We start from the raw sequence: 12,843 nt of genomic DNA on the forward strand, positions 1-12,843 counted from the left end.
ACTTGTAATCAAAAAAAAAAAAAAACATACTTGTAATCTTTGGAAGAAACCAGGGCTCCTCCATACGTACAGTAGTCATATATTATGGTTAAAGTGCCCAAACTTGAGGAAATTTAATGATTTGATTTCATAATGGTGAAATATTGGAATGTTGAAAAAGAACAGGCAACTGAAAGTGTGAAACTGTGAATATCCTGTAAGAGAGTTAAAGAGGTCGAAAGAGAGCTTGCAGTTTCAGGTTACGTATGAATTTATCAGAAATATAAGACCACCATTAACCGGGGTGATTACCCCGGTGCTTAACCTTTTTTTTTGAAAAAAAAAATGGAAAAAGTAAGCAGCAGCGCTTGTTCAGCCGCAGTAAACGTCGGTTGTTCCCACTGTTCGCGGACTCCACAGACACGTGGCAGCCCGCGATTGGTTTATTTTTTTTTAATCAGATAAAAATCAAAAAAAAAATTTGAGCACCCCATTTAGGGTACTAGGGTTAATTATACCCTAAGAAGACCTTTGCCAAAAAGAAATATTAGAAGACCGATCATATTTGATTTTTTGACGAAAGTATCTCTCCTTTCTACAAACACGACCAGTCATATTTAAATTATATAGCATTTAAAAAAAAATGATATCTATACTATTATTTGAAAAATCATTAAACAAATTTAATTTGACTAATTAAACTTTTAATATCTAATAAATAAATTATATAATTCATTATTTAACTGATTACAAACTAATATTATAAAAATATTTCAAAAATAAATGGAATTTTTTTTTGAAAAAAGAAGATAATTCCATGTATTTATTTTGTGTTCATCTACATCTTTATTTCTTATTTATTTATTTTTATAATTAGTATTATATATACACATATCATAATTAGATTTATCATTATACTAAAATGTTATAAATAGTTTTAAACAAAATAACAAAAAATGATTTATATTTGTTTCTAAACATAATATGTCATGGCATATTTTTAAAAATTATTGAATTTATTTTAGCATTAAAATACTAAAACGAAGTACATAAACAATAACAATAAATTTGATTTATATTTGTTTGTTAACATGATTTTCGTGATATTTTCATTTTTATTCTTATCATTCAATTGCAAGAATAACTTGTATTTGATATTTAAGTTGAAAATTTAATATTTTTTGTTTTTATTTTTACTAAATTTTTATTGTTATCATCCTGTTGCAAGAATAACTTTCAAAAAAGAATATTTTCAAAATATTATTTTGCAACAAGTACCTTATATTTATGAAAATTTAAAATTTACTTTATTTACTTTTAATTTTTCAAGATTTTCAAAAAAATATAACTTTTTTTAAATTAAAATTTCCTTAAAAGACTATTATGTAAATAAAAATGTGATTCTATTATTTTTTATAAAAAATGTATTTTCCAAAATGATTTGTCTTAGTTATAATTATTAAAGTTTAAAAGTTAAAAGACCATTTGAAAATAACAAACTATGATTTACAATTAAGAAATATTATTTTATAGGAAAATAGTAATCTCTATTTAAAAGTAGGAAATGTTCTTATCTTATACATTACATATTAATGTTTTGTTTATCAACAAAGTTGGTTTGCTTGAGTGTTTGTTCAGTTATTATAGGAAGTATTTTACAATATAATTATACATATATCAATATTCTTATTTACTTTGACTAATATAATATGCAATGCTGAGTTTGGTTTAACATTCTTGTGCTTTTGATTTATTTTGAGATTTTATAGGTTATGCTAATTCCTAGAATTTGGTTTAATTACATCACTTTATATTACCAATTATATCTTTGTTTTTTTTTGATTAAATCATTGTTTATAAATTAATATAATAAAAATTTGTTCAAGATAAAAACATATTCACAAGATATTAATGTTGTTATCCAAAAATAATATTTTTAAATCAATAAAAATTAAGAAATTAAGAAATTGAAAGATTCATAAAATAGTATAAATTTCATGTTTTATTTAATTTTTTGATTTTTAAACTAATAGTATATTTATTAATAAATATTTATTAAATAATTATGCCGCATGTGCGGGCAAAACTCCTAGTACACTTTAAATTATAACTTTAAGTTCTATCCTAAATAGATAATTTAATACTTTCTTCGTTTCATAAATAATGTCGCTTATACATTTTTCACACATATTATGAAATTGATTGAAATGCATTTATGTTTTCATTAATGTCATCTATTTAACCAATATTATTTTAAATAAATACATTTATTTATCAGTGCATTTTACAATTGATATTGAGCTAAAATTAAGTATAAATTGCATTGAAATTGACATTTTTTTATGTAACAAGAAAAAAATGTTAAAGTTGTTGGATAAGCTTCAAGGTTACTTGAAGAACAAGTTATTCATTAAAGATAAGTAGAATAACTTATATGTTTAGGATAAAGTTAAGAATACTAGATAGACTAGTAATAGGTTAAGATAATGATCCCTGTTACCTATATAAAGAGATCTAATGTAAGATGATCTAATTGTAAGAAAGAAAGCTAAGAAAGAAATAAATAAAACAAAGAACCGTTTTATAAAGTTTTGTGTCTTTGATTCCTTTATTTGGTATCAGAGCTCAGGCTCAGGCTTTGTCTAATCAAACTCCTTATGAAAGTATAAAAGGAAAGAAGCCAAGCATATCTCACATTAGAGTCTTCGGGTGTATGGCATACGCAAATAAAGACTCAGGTCAGCTAAGGAAACCCGATGACAGATCAGAAGCTTATCCAACATTCTCTATTTTAAACTTCAAGTCATTTGCACCGTGGTCTTGTACCTTGATCAGCTCCCTCATCTTTTAGAACTCTGATCCGAGTGGACAACAAATCAGCTATTGCACTTGCCAAGAACTCAGTGTTCCACCGACGCAGCAAACACATTCACAAGCGCTTCCACTTTATTAGAGAGTGTGTCGAACGGGAGCTGATCAACGTGGAGCACATACCATGAACAGAAAAACGCGCAGACATACTAACTAAAGCACTGGCAAGGATCAAGTTTAAAGAGATGAGGGAGCTGATCAAGGTACAAGACCACAGTGCAAATGACTTGAAGCTTAGAAGGAAGAATGTTGGATAAGCTTCAAGGTTACTTGAAGAACAAGTTATTCATTAAAAATAATTAGAATAACTTATATGTTTAGGATAAAGTTAAGAATCCTAGATAGACTAGTAATAAGTTAAGACAAGGATCCCTATTACCTATATAAAGAGATCAAATGTAAGATGATCTAACTGTAAGAAAGAAAGCTAAGAAAGAAATAAATAAAACAAAGAACCGTTTTATAAAGTTTTGTGTCTTTGATTCCTTTAAAAGTGACACTTAATATAAAACAGATTATGTATTAGTTAAATTTAATGTTTTATTTTAATATAAATCTATGCATTCTATAATTTTAGCTATATAATAACTGTTTTCAAGTTAATTCGATCAGATGCTTTAACGTGAGTATCAACTTTGACTTTTTCTTGTTTCTTTTGAATAATGGTTTTAAATTTTTGAATGAAATTTTTCAGTGGAACTCTTTTTTTTCTTCTTTTGCTACATTTTTCCCTTTAGTATGTTTTTGTTATTTTCACGTATCATGTTACCGCCGATTATATTTTCGGTTGTAACCTTTTGAATTCATTAGACTTTTAATTTAATCTAAGTATTTGGTGTTAGAAAAATTATATAATAATTTTCTAATTAAATTTTTCTTTTTCATTTAACTATAATAAAACCAAAAGTAATCAATAATGTTTATAAGTTGATACAGTCTTTAGAAAAGTTTATTTAGTCTCTAGACAGGCATATAATAGTAACCACTACAAACCCTTAAGGTTTATAAAATAGTGTTGCATCAAGAAAGTGAACAAAAAGAAGGTACGTGTCCACGAGAAAGGCCAAACCTATCGGCGCACGGGTGCACTGCTCTTTTTATAAGTTGAATCGTTAATATATTTTTGCGGGTCCTACTTTGACTATTTGTCCACGTCATACGCTTCTCTTTAACAACTCATCGTCCATCTAATTTTCACTTTACAATCATCATCACTACTCCAACTATTTATTCGTTCGTAAAATCATTATCGGTCTTAGTTAAGCCTCAATATATAAAAAGCAAAAAAAAAAACAATTATTTATAGTAATATTATTCAAAGTTATTGAACGATTAAAACTACTAGTGTTTTGAAAAGTTTCTGAACATTAGTTAACATTTTTTGATGATATTCCTAAACAATACAACTGGTTATGGAATAGTCATTGTTCAATTTGACAAATAAAATGGCATATCAGTTACAAAAAAAAAAATGGCATATTTTGAGGTTCATATTTCACATTAAGATACAGCTAATGATATAAATAAATTATAATTTACTTAACCTTGTTATGTAAATCATACAAATTGAAGAGCGAATCGTTCGTTCTGAGCTTTATATACATATGATAATAATGATATAACTGTGGGTAAGATTCATGTTAGACTACAAATGTGTATATATTTTTGTTTTGAGTATAGAAACAAATATGTTGGAAAATGATGCTGACCCATCTGAACCTGACGAGAGTCAACCCGACAACATATGACCTAATGTGGGTCCATTACACGTGTTTGGAATTTCACTGATTTATACACTATTAAGACTTCAAGATTTAAATTACGACATGCCAGCGAGTTACACACATAAATCCACACCTATTGATTTGTATTAGATTTTTTTCTATTTGGTTCGAATTTTATAAGATAGGTTATAGATACTGTATATTAATATTTGGTACTTAGTATGATCTCTATATATCTTTGCCTGGAGTGCGGTCATTTGATATGTACAATCATAATACGTGCAGGTACCTGCGCGCGCGCGCGCACTCGCACATAAAACTAGCATTTTGTTATATAAACTAAAAACTATCAAACATTTGTATACTTCTTTTCCATGCTCCAACAAACAAAAAACGATGAACTTAACGATATATAATCTTATACATTGTTGCACAAAAAAGTGGTATACATATTAGATTATTTACGTTAGTGTCCTTTCTTCGAAAATAAAAGATACATATTTACGAAGATCATCTCCAATGTATTTCTCTATAATAGAGATAGATTTGTCTCTAATGTATTCTTCTATTTCTTCCTCTAAAAAGGAATATTTTTGATATATTCTTTTCTAATTTTACAAATAATACATTTTATTTATGAAAATTGAAAACCAACCCAATTTAGTTCAACATTCATAAAATTATGATATTATTTACACTGAATATTTTTATAGAAACTTTTATGTAAATAAAAAAGTATGATTATATATTTATATAAACAATACATTTTCTTTAAAAAATATTTATTTTGGTTATAATTGTTAAAGTAAAAAGTTAAATGATCATTTTGTGAATAATGTCTCTATTATAGGGGAATACTATTTATTCATCTAAATATAGAGATGAAAATAGCAATCTCTAATTTAGAGGAAGAAATAGAGTAGGATTGAAGTGATTTTACCTCTAAATGCTATAATAGAGGCAAATATAGAAGTGATTTGGATATGCTCTAGGGCTGTTCAATATGGTAAAACCGAACCGTACCGAACCGAACCGAACCGAAATAGACAATATGGTTTGGTTTTGGTATATACCATATAAACCGAATGGATATAACTTTATAAAAACCGTAGGATTTGGATATGGTTTGGTATATAACCGATTAAACCGAATAAACCGAACAAAACCGATTAAAAGTAGAAACATGTAAATATGTGTCTATTTTATAACGATACATGAAAATCTATTTGTTACATAAGTTAAATTTATGTTAATAACTATTACCATAATTTTATAGTAATAAAAAACCTTAATTTGTAAAACACTTGAACTATAACTAAATAACAATACATCACAATTCAGACATTTTATTTTCTAAGTCTTTTTTTGATCTTTTTGCTTTATTTTAGTCTTCACTAAATTAATATGAAGATTATAAATTTGATGGATAATAATTAATGGAAAATTTTCAATTGAAAAAGCATGACTTTAATGAACACTAAATATGGAAGAGTGGAAAAACTTTTCCTTCATGTTTATATAAATGACGGTGTTGACAATATGACTCTAAAATTCATATAATATGATCTCAAACAAAATAATTATGTTTTTTGGTATAAAACCGAATAAACCGAAAACCGACGGTATATAAACCGAACCGAACCGAAGTAAATATGGATTTAGAATGGTAGTTATATTTTACTAACCGAAATACCAAAAACCGAAAAAAACCGAACCGAAACCGAACCGATATCCGGATTGAACACCCCTAATATGCTCTAATAGCAATAAGCCTAGTTTAAACCAAGAGCATATATATTAATATATAGTCCAATGATTTGTTTGAGTGGGTACAAAAAAATGTGTGGGTAAAAATTAAATATTTTTCAAAATTTCACTACTTACTAAATTTTTTGTGGTTTTTCCTGGCTTTTTTGTAGACATCTTAGATGAAAAAAAATACTTTGTTTTTCATTTTTCCAAAGATTACTATAGGTTTCAATGCATGATTTATTACATTAAAAATGGTTATTTTGAAAAGCTAAGTTAAGAGGTGTATATATTTGTACTTAGACGGAAAAGCAATAATTCAAAGTCTAAACCACAATATAAGGGAATCTTTTACTACAAAAGAAAATAGTGTAGTGACAAACAAAACTGTCTTTTAGTAGATAAACTAGTGATGATCATATTTGTATTTTTGTGTAAAAATAATAAGCGCGATCGAAGATCGATATATACCTCCCAAATTATATATAAGACGCATAACAAATATCCGACCGTAACTGAACCAGACTAGAACCAATCCTAAATACTTTGAGGCCACAGTTAAACGAAAAAAGTTCGATACAAAAAAAAGTTTAGAACATTTATGGTTCAATTTCAACACCCGACTAGATAAACCATACAAAATACTTACACACTGTAATTTGTATGACATATTAATGTGATCATTACGAGTACGTAACAGTCTATCATGCTACTTAAGAGACTACTTTCCCATTGGTCTTTTTGTCTATGTATAGTTGCATGCCTTCAAATTTTACCTTTTAATTTACTTTTTAGTATGCATAGTTGCATACAAATAGACAAAACGAAGTTTCTTTCGTTTTTACCATTAAATTGACCTTGATGGAGATAAACAACAAAGCTAGGGTGATTCAGTTTTCAATCTCTAATATCAATTGGGATTGCAGATTCAGTTTTCAATCTCTAATAACAATTGGGATTGCAAATCTGATTTGTTTCCTAACCACATTTTATTTAGATCGTTTATAATTCACAAAGTTACAAATTAAAATGCGGTGGCAAAACTAATGTTGTGAACCAATGAACTATACTTTTGGATTTGTTGAGTGGGGGAAAAAGAGATAACATAAATAAATATATGTGACTATTTATTAAGCCCGACAATTAAGAGAAATGTGGCTAAAAAGAAAATAACTTTATAATATATATATGTATATATTACAAATACACACTTAATAATGTCTGGCAGAAGAAAACGACTTTATGTAATGTGATGCACACACAAGTTGGAAATTTTCTTATTAAATATAGACTGATATGGGACATAATGCATAACAGTTAGTTAACACAAATGAACATGATTCATATGTTTATATTTCTTCAAAAGAAGAACCAGTATCCAAGCCAAAGTTAGAATTTTCTCTTTTTTATATATTCAGTCTTCTCCTTTACAAAAACTTTAATTAATTATGATTGGATGTGTATGTGGTGTGAGATTAGGTTTGAAAACGCAAAGTAATCTCATGATGTTCTAATAATTCATAATCTAGAAGAGTATGTGTTGCGAGATTATTAAGTTTGAAAACCACAAGGTAATCTAATGAAGTTCTATAATAATCCACAGCCCATAAGTGTTGACTGAAAACAATTATCTCAAAGAAGCAACTTAATTTCCATTGACCTGACCTCAAGGGTGTTCCTAGCTAGAGGATATACGATTCTTCAATCTCAAAAAATGCAACATATGTAAACGTAATTGCCTAGAAATGTTTTCTTGATCAAAATTTTGATGCATCAACAAGACAACTAATGTTAGAAACTGACTTACCAATTTGATTTCATTCTTTAATCTTGCAGGAGATTTATGTACTTTAGTCTTCGTATAATCTCATCTTGTAATTTGTAAATATGGTGGGCTCATTCAGAAGACCAAATCCAGTAACAATAGCTTCATTTTCCCCCAAAAACTTAAATAAACTGAATATAAACTATTCATCAGGAAGCCTGAAGCTTTGGACATCCATCAAACTATTAGTTTCGGATTAAAGTTTCATTTAAATACCAACAAGTACTATGAAATTGATCATGGCTGAAGCCATTCCGTTGGAAGATAGAATAAGCAAAAAGCCTCTAAACTTGAAACTTAGCTTCAAAATCAATGCAGAGCCAAGTTACAGAACAACACTATCCAACATTTAGAGGATGCGCACTCTGTTTTGCTGCCGTTTTGGTCCGAACGAAACTTAATTTGTCAATCAAAGAGACAGAGAACAACATGAGATGAGTTTAATATTAAATCGTTGTAAGTTGGAAGTAAATCATCCTTGTAATTAGATTAGGTCACATATTTGTAAGCTTAACTGTTTGAGTTTCATTCAAACAACATCCTCGAAACCAAGCCTATCACTGTCGGAAACTCCCTCATTCTCCTCTGTCTTCTCACATACTCTACCTGAGAACAAGTTTGATGGAAAAAAATTAAAAAACAATAACCATGAAGGTTTCGTTAATGGGGCATGACTAAACTCGGATGCATAAAGCTTGCAAAGAGAGAGAGTATATTGAAGAAATATGTTTTCATAAAACTATTTTTTTTTAATAATTCATTTTAAATACTAATGACAAATTAAATTTCAATTATCTATTTATTTTTTATTTTAATTATAACAAAAATCTGATGAGAAAAATTTCAAAAACTATTACCAAAAATTCAAATATTTATTTTATATGATAATAACATAGTAACAAAAACAAATTCAAAATTCATGTAATCTTTCAAACTCAAAAATAGTTGTGTAATTTTCGTTGACAAGATATACAGTTTTGAAAATAAATATTCAAACTCAAAATGATAATATTTTAAATTTTAAAAAAATAAAATTATAGATAATAAAGATTTTTTTTTTTTTTGAAATGCACAACGAGAAAAACAAATTGTTTATGTTGTAAAAATTAAAGCAATACAATATTTTGAAATTTTAATAAAAAAATTACATCATAACATCCAGAAAATATCATATATCTATAAAATTTACTAAAATAATAGGGCTATATTATTTAAACAAAACATTGTTTACTTATAAATTTCAAAAAGTACTAAAATGATATTTATTAAATTATATTTTTTTAACACTACATGTAATATAAATTATCTTAAACATATATATGTTCTATAATATAAATAAATAAATTTTAAAAATGTATAATATACAAAATGTATTAATTAAAGAAAAAAAATATTTTGGAAGAGGTTTTCTATTTAATTTTCAGATTTTTATTTTATTCTACCTAATTCAAAAATATATTTGTAAATAATAAAAATAATAACAAAATAAAAGTATTAAACAAATCATTATATATTAATAATGTCAAATAAAAATATAAACAATAATATTATAGAGCTATAAAATATATAACATTAAAATATAAATTATATATTTAAAACATTTATAATAACATCAATTATATTTATGAAATGAAAAAGTATTCGTAGACGTAGGGTTCAAATCTAATGTTGTTTAAGTTTTGATGAAACTAAGTTCATTTTATTTAAATTTTCATTTCATTTTATTTAACTTTTTTTTGCTCAACTTCATTTCATTTTATTTAAGTTCGTTAAAACCGTCGTTGAGTTTTGATAGAAAATCTTAAGTTTCCGTTAAGATTTGGTCTTCTAACTTAACTTTCTGTATGAGCCCACCGATTTACAAGATGAGATTATACAAAGACGTACAAAAATCTTCTTTTTTTTTTGAAGGAGGGAGATTACGCAATTGAAGGGTTGCGTGTAAGATTGTCCAAATCTTTTATTACAGACAAGAAATCTTTCCTAGGCTATCGTAGGGTTTAGGTGCTTAGGGGTATTTTCGGGTTATTAAAAGTTGGACAGTGTAACGATTATGGGGTGGGTATTTTGTTATTTTAGATTTCTTGTATGTACAGCCTAAATTCTCTATATTCATTTACTACCAATTGATAGTGTTAACAAAAAATAATAGATTTAAATTCTTTTTTGGACAAAAATAATAGATTTAAATCATGTTTGAGAAAAAACCGAAATGCAATAAAGAAAATTTTTTTAGGAAGAGACAAATAATCAAAAGAAATAACTAAATAAGTGAAGTGCAATTAATAGTAAAAAAAATTATAGAAACGTGACAAGACAAGAAGTACAGAATAAAAGAGACGTTTTAAAGTAGTCTTGCAGTGTAAGAGTTTAGTGACAGCGTCTCTGTTTCTAGAACAAACGTTTTCATTTTCCTCTTTTTAAGGTAACTAGTTTGAGTTGTTTCCAGTGTTTGGTTCGAAATTAATAGTTCATCTTGTTTCGCTTCACTGTTGTGTTTTATAAGTCCATAGTGCATTATAGGTTTTGATGTGTTTTCATTGGCTTATGTTTGGTAAGTGACATTTCTTCAAAGGGGTTCAGTAGTTAGTTACCTTTCAAGTTTTGGCCAGTGTGATTGAGACTCTGGAGTCTGTCTGGAATGGTGAGTGAAGCTGATAACAAGTTCACTTGGGTGATTAAAGATTTCTCCTCTCTACAATCTCGGAGGATCTACTCTGATGAATTTTTGATTGGTGGCCTCAAATGGTACGAGAGAAAAAACTTGTTTTCTAGTGTTATTTTCTGTCCATGTAAGATTTTTTTAGGTGCTAAATCGTTTTTTTTTACTGTAGGTGTCTTATTGCTTATCCAAAGGGATCGAAAGTTGATTGCTTGTCTCTGTATCTTGGAGTAGCCGATCATGAATCATTGCCACTTGAATGGAGAAGGAACACAAAATTTTCACTCAAAGTAGTAAATCAATTTTCAGACAAGTCCTCCATACTGCGAGGTACGCTTTTATTAGGTTATGGTCTGAGCAAAACGTATTCCATAAATTTCTAATGTTTTGTGAAATGCTTGTTTTGTCTTAAGATGACTTGTATGTTTCTTGATTTTACAGAAGCCACTGAGTGGTTTGATCAGAAGACTCCCTCTTTTGGTTTTACTAAAATTCTTCCACTTGCTAAACTTAATGCCAATGATGGTGGATTTCTTGTGAATGATGAGCTCAAGATTGTTGCGGAGATAAATATTCTTCAAGTTATCGGTGAATCTAATGATGAATCAGAGGGATCTCAAGAGGTAGCAGTCCAACCTATGAAAAAAACAAAGATGACCGAGTATGGTACGGGATCTAGTGACTTGCACAAGGAAACTTCAGTGGGAAACGAAACCGTTGATGTCAATGGGTTTCAAGTCTCTACATTACAGGTAAGATGATTAAGACAAATACACACGAGTGCTTGTGTTGATAAAAATAACCTCCAAGTATCAGAAAATCATATATTACATGTTTTTTAATATCTCCAGAACTTATATTACATGTTTTTTTTATATGTTTTTCACTCGCAGGTGGCATATGTGAGGTGTATATTTGAAAAACACCCAGACTTTGCATCAAAAGTTCGTTCAAATAGTCAGCTTCTGAAGTCGACATACATGAATGTTCTCCTCGGACTAATTGAAACACTCTGCCAGTTGCCTTAGAAGCTCTCTGATGATGATTTGGATGAAGCATCGGCTGCCGTTTCATACTTAACCCAGGTTGGCTTTAAAGTGGATTGGTTGGAGGAGAAGCTGGAGGAAGTAAGGGAAAAGAAGACGAAAGTGTACACTGGCAAGGCTCAGCTGCAACACATGGAGGAAGAGTTTAAGGTACTCAACAAGAAATGTTTGGAACTTAAAGATCTTGTAGAGAAGCAGAATGCAGATGTGACGGCCGCCAATGTTGCTCTCTCGTTCGATGATGTTGTTTGATAGTTTTCTACTCTTTGAACGCTTTTAACATAAAAGAATCGTACGTCCGTGAGTTTTGTAGTATTTTGGATGAATGTTATTAATGCGGTTTCAGGGTGTCTTTCCAAAATTCTTTTTATACACTCTTACCTGTGTATAAGTTTGATGTAAGAACTACTAACCAAGAGTGATGATGGTTGAATGAAGTATATGTTATTACCTCTGAATAGAAAACTCGAAAGCCATTGACCTCAACGGTTCCATCACCCTTCCTCATTGATAAGATTAAGGCTCGGTAAAAAATCTGAATCCGAAGAACCGAATCCGATCCGAAAAAGTAGTATGAATCCGAACCAAAATTGATTAAATATCCGAATGGGTTCAAAATTTTGGTATCTAGAAAACCGAAACCAAACCTGACCCGAACCGAAATATTTCAGGTACCCGAATGTATCCTAATTAAATTTATATACCTAAATATATTAGTTATTTTTAAATGTAATATATAAAAATATCTAAAATATATAAAAAATATCTGAAATATATAAGATATTTTTTTTATTTTTCCAAAATACTTGAAAATATATACAAATAGTCAAAATTAAGGTGTGAAATAGCTAAACAATACTCAAAAAAGCCAAAAATATTTGAAATATCTATTGATTATCTATCCAATTAATGTTCAAGCCACACCAATTTATGTTAAATTTAAGTATTTTAGCATTTGTTATTCAAAGTTATATGCAATATATAATT

General features: G+C 28.2%; 1 protein-coding gene across 1 annotated transcript; it reads left to right on the forward strand.

Annotated features, from left to right (window-relative positions):
* Nucleotides 1-9,743: 9,743 nt before the first annotated feature.
* Nucleotides 9,744-12,500, forward strand: LOC106365015 (MATH domain and coiled-coil domain-containing protein At3g58370). Its single transcript, XM_013804480.3, is given in 4 exon segments — nucleotides 9,744-10,896; nucleotides 10,983-11,140; nucleotides 11,252-11,562; nucleotides 11,704-12,500. Coding segments are annotated over 4 exon segments (981 nt in total). The 5' UTR covers nucleotides 9,744-10,789; the 3' UTR covers nucleotides 12,109-12,500.
* The last annotated feature ends 343 nt before the right edge of the window (nucleotides 12,501-12,843 follow it).

This window comes from Brassica napus, chromosome A9, assembly GCF_020379485.1.
Source record: "Brassica napus cultivar Da-Ae chromosome A9, Da-Ae, whole genome shotgun sequence".
Classification (NCBI taxonomy): Eukaryota; Viridiplantae; Streptophyta; class Magnoliopsida; order Brassicales; family Brassicaceae; genus Brassica; species Brassica napus.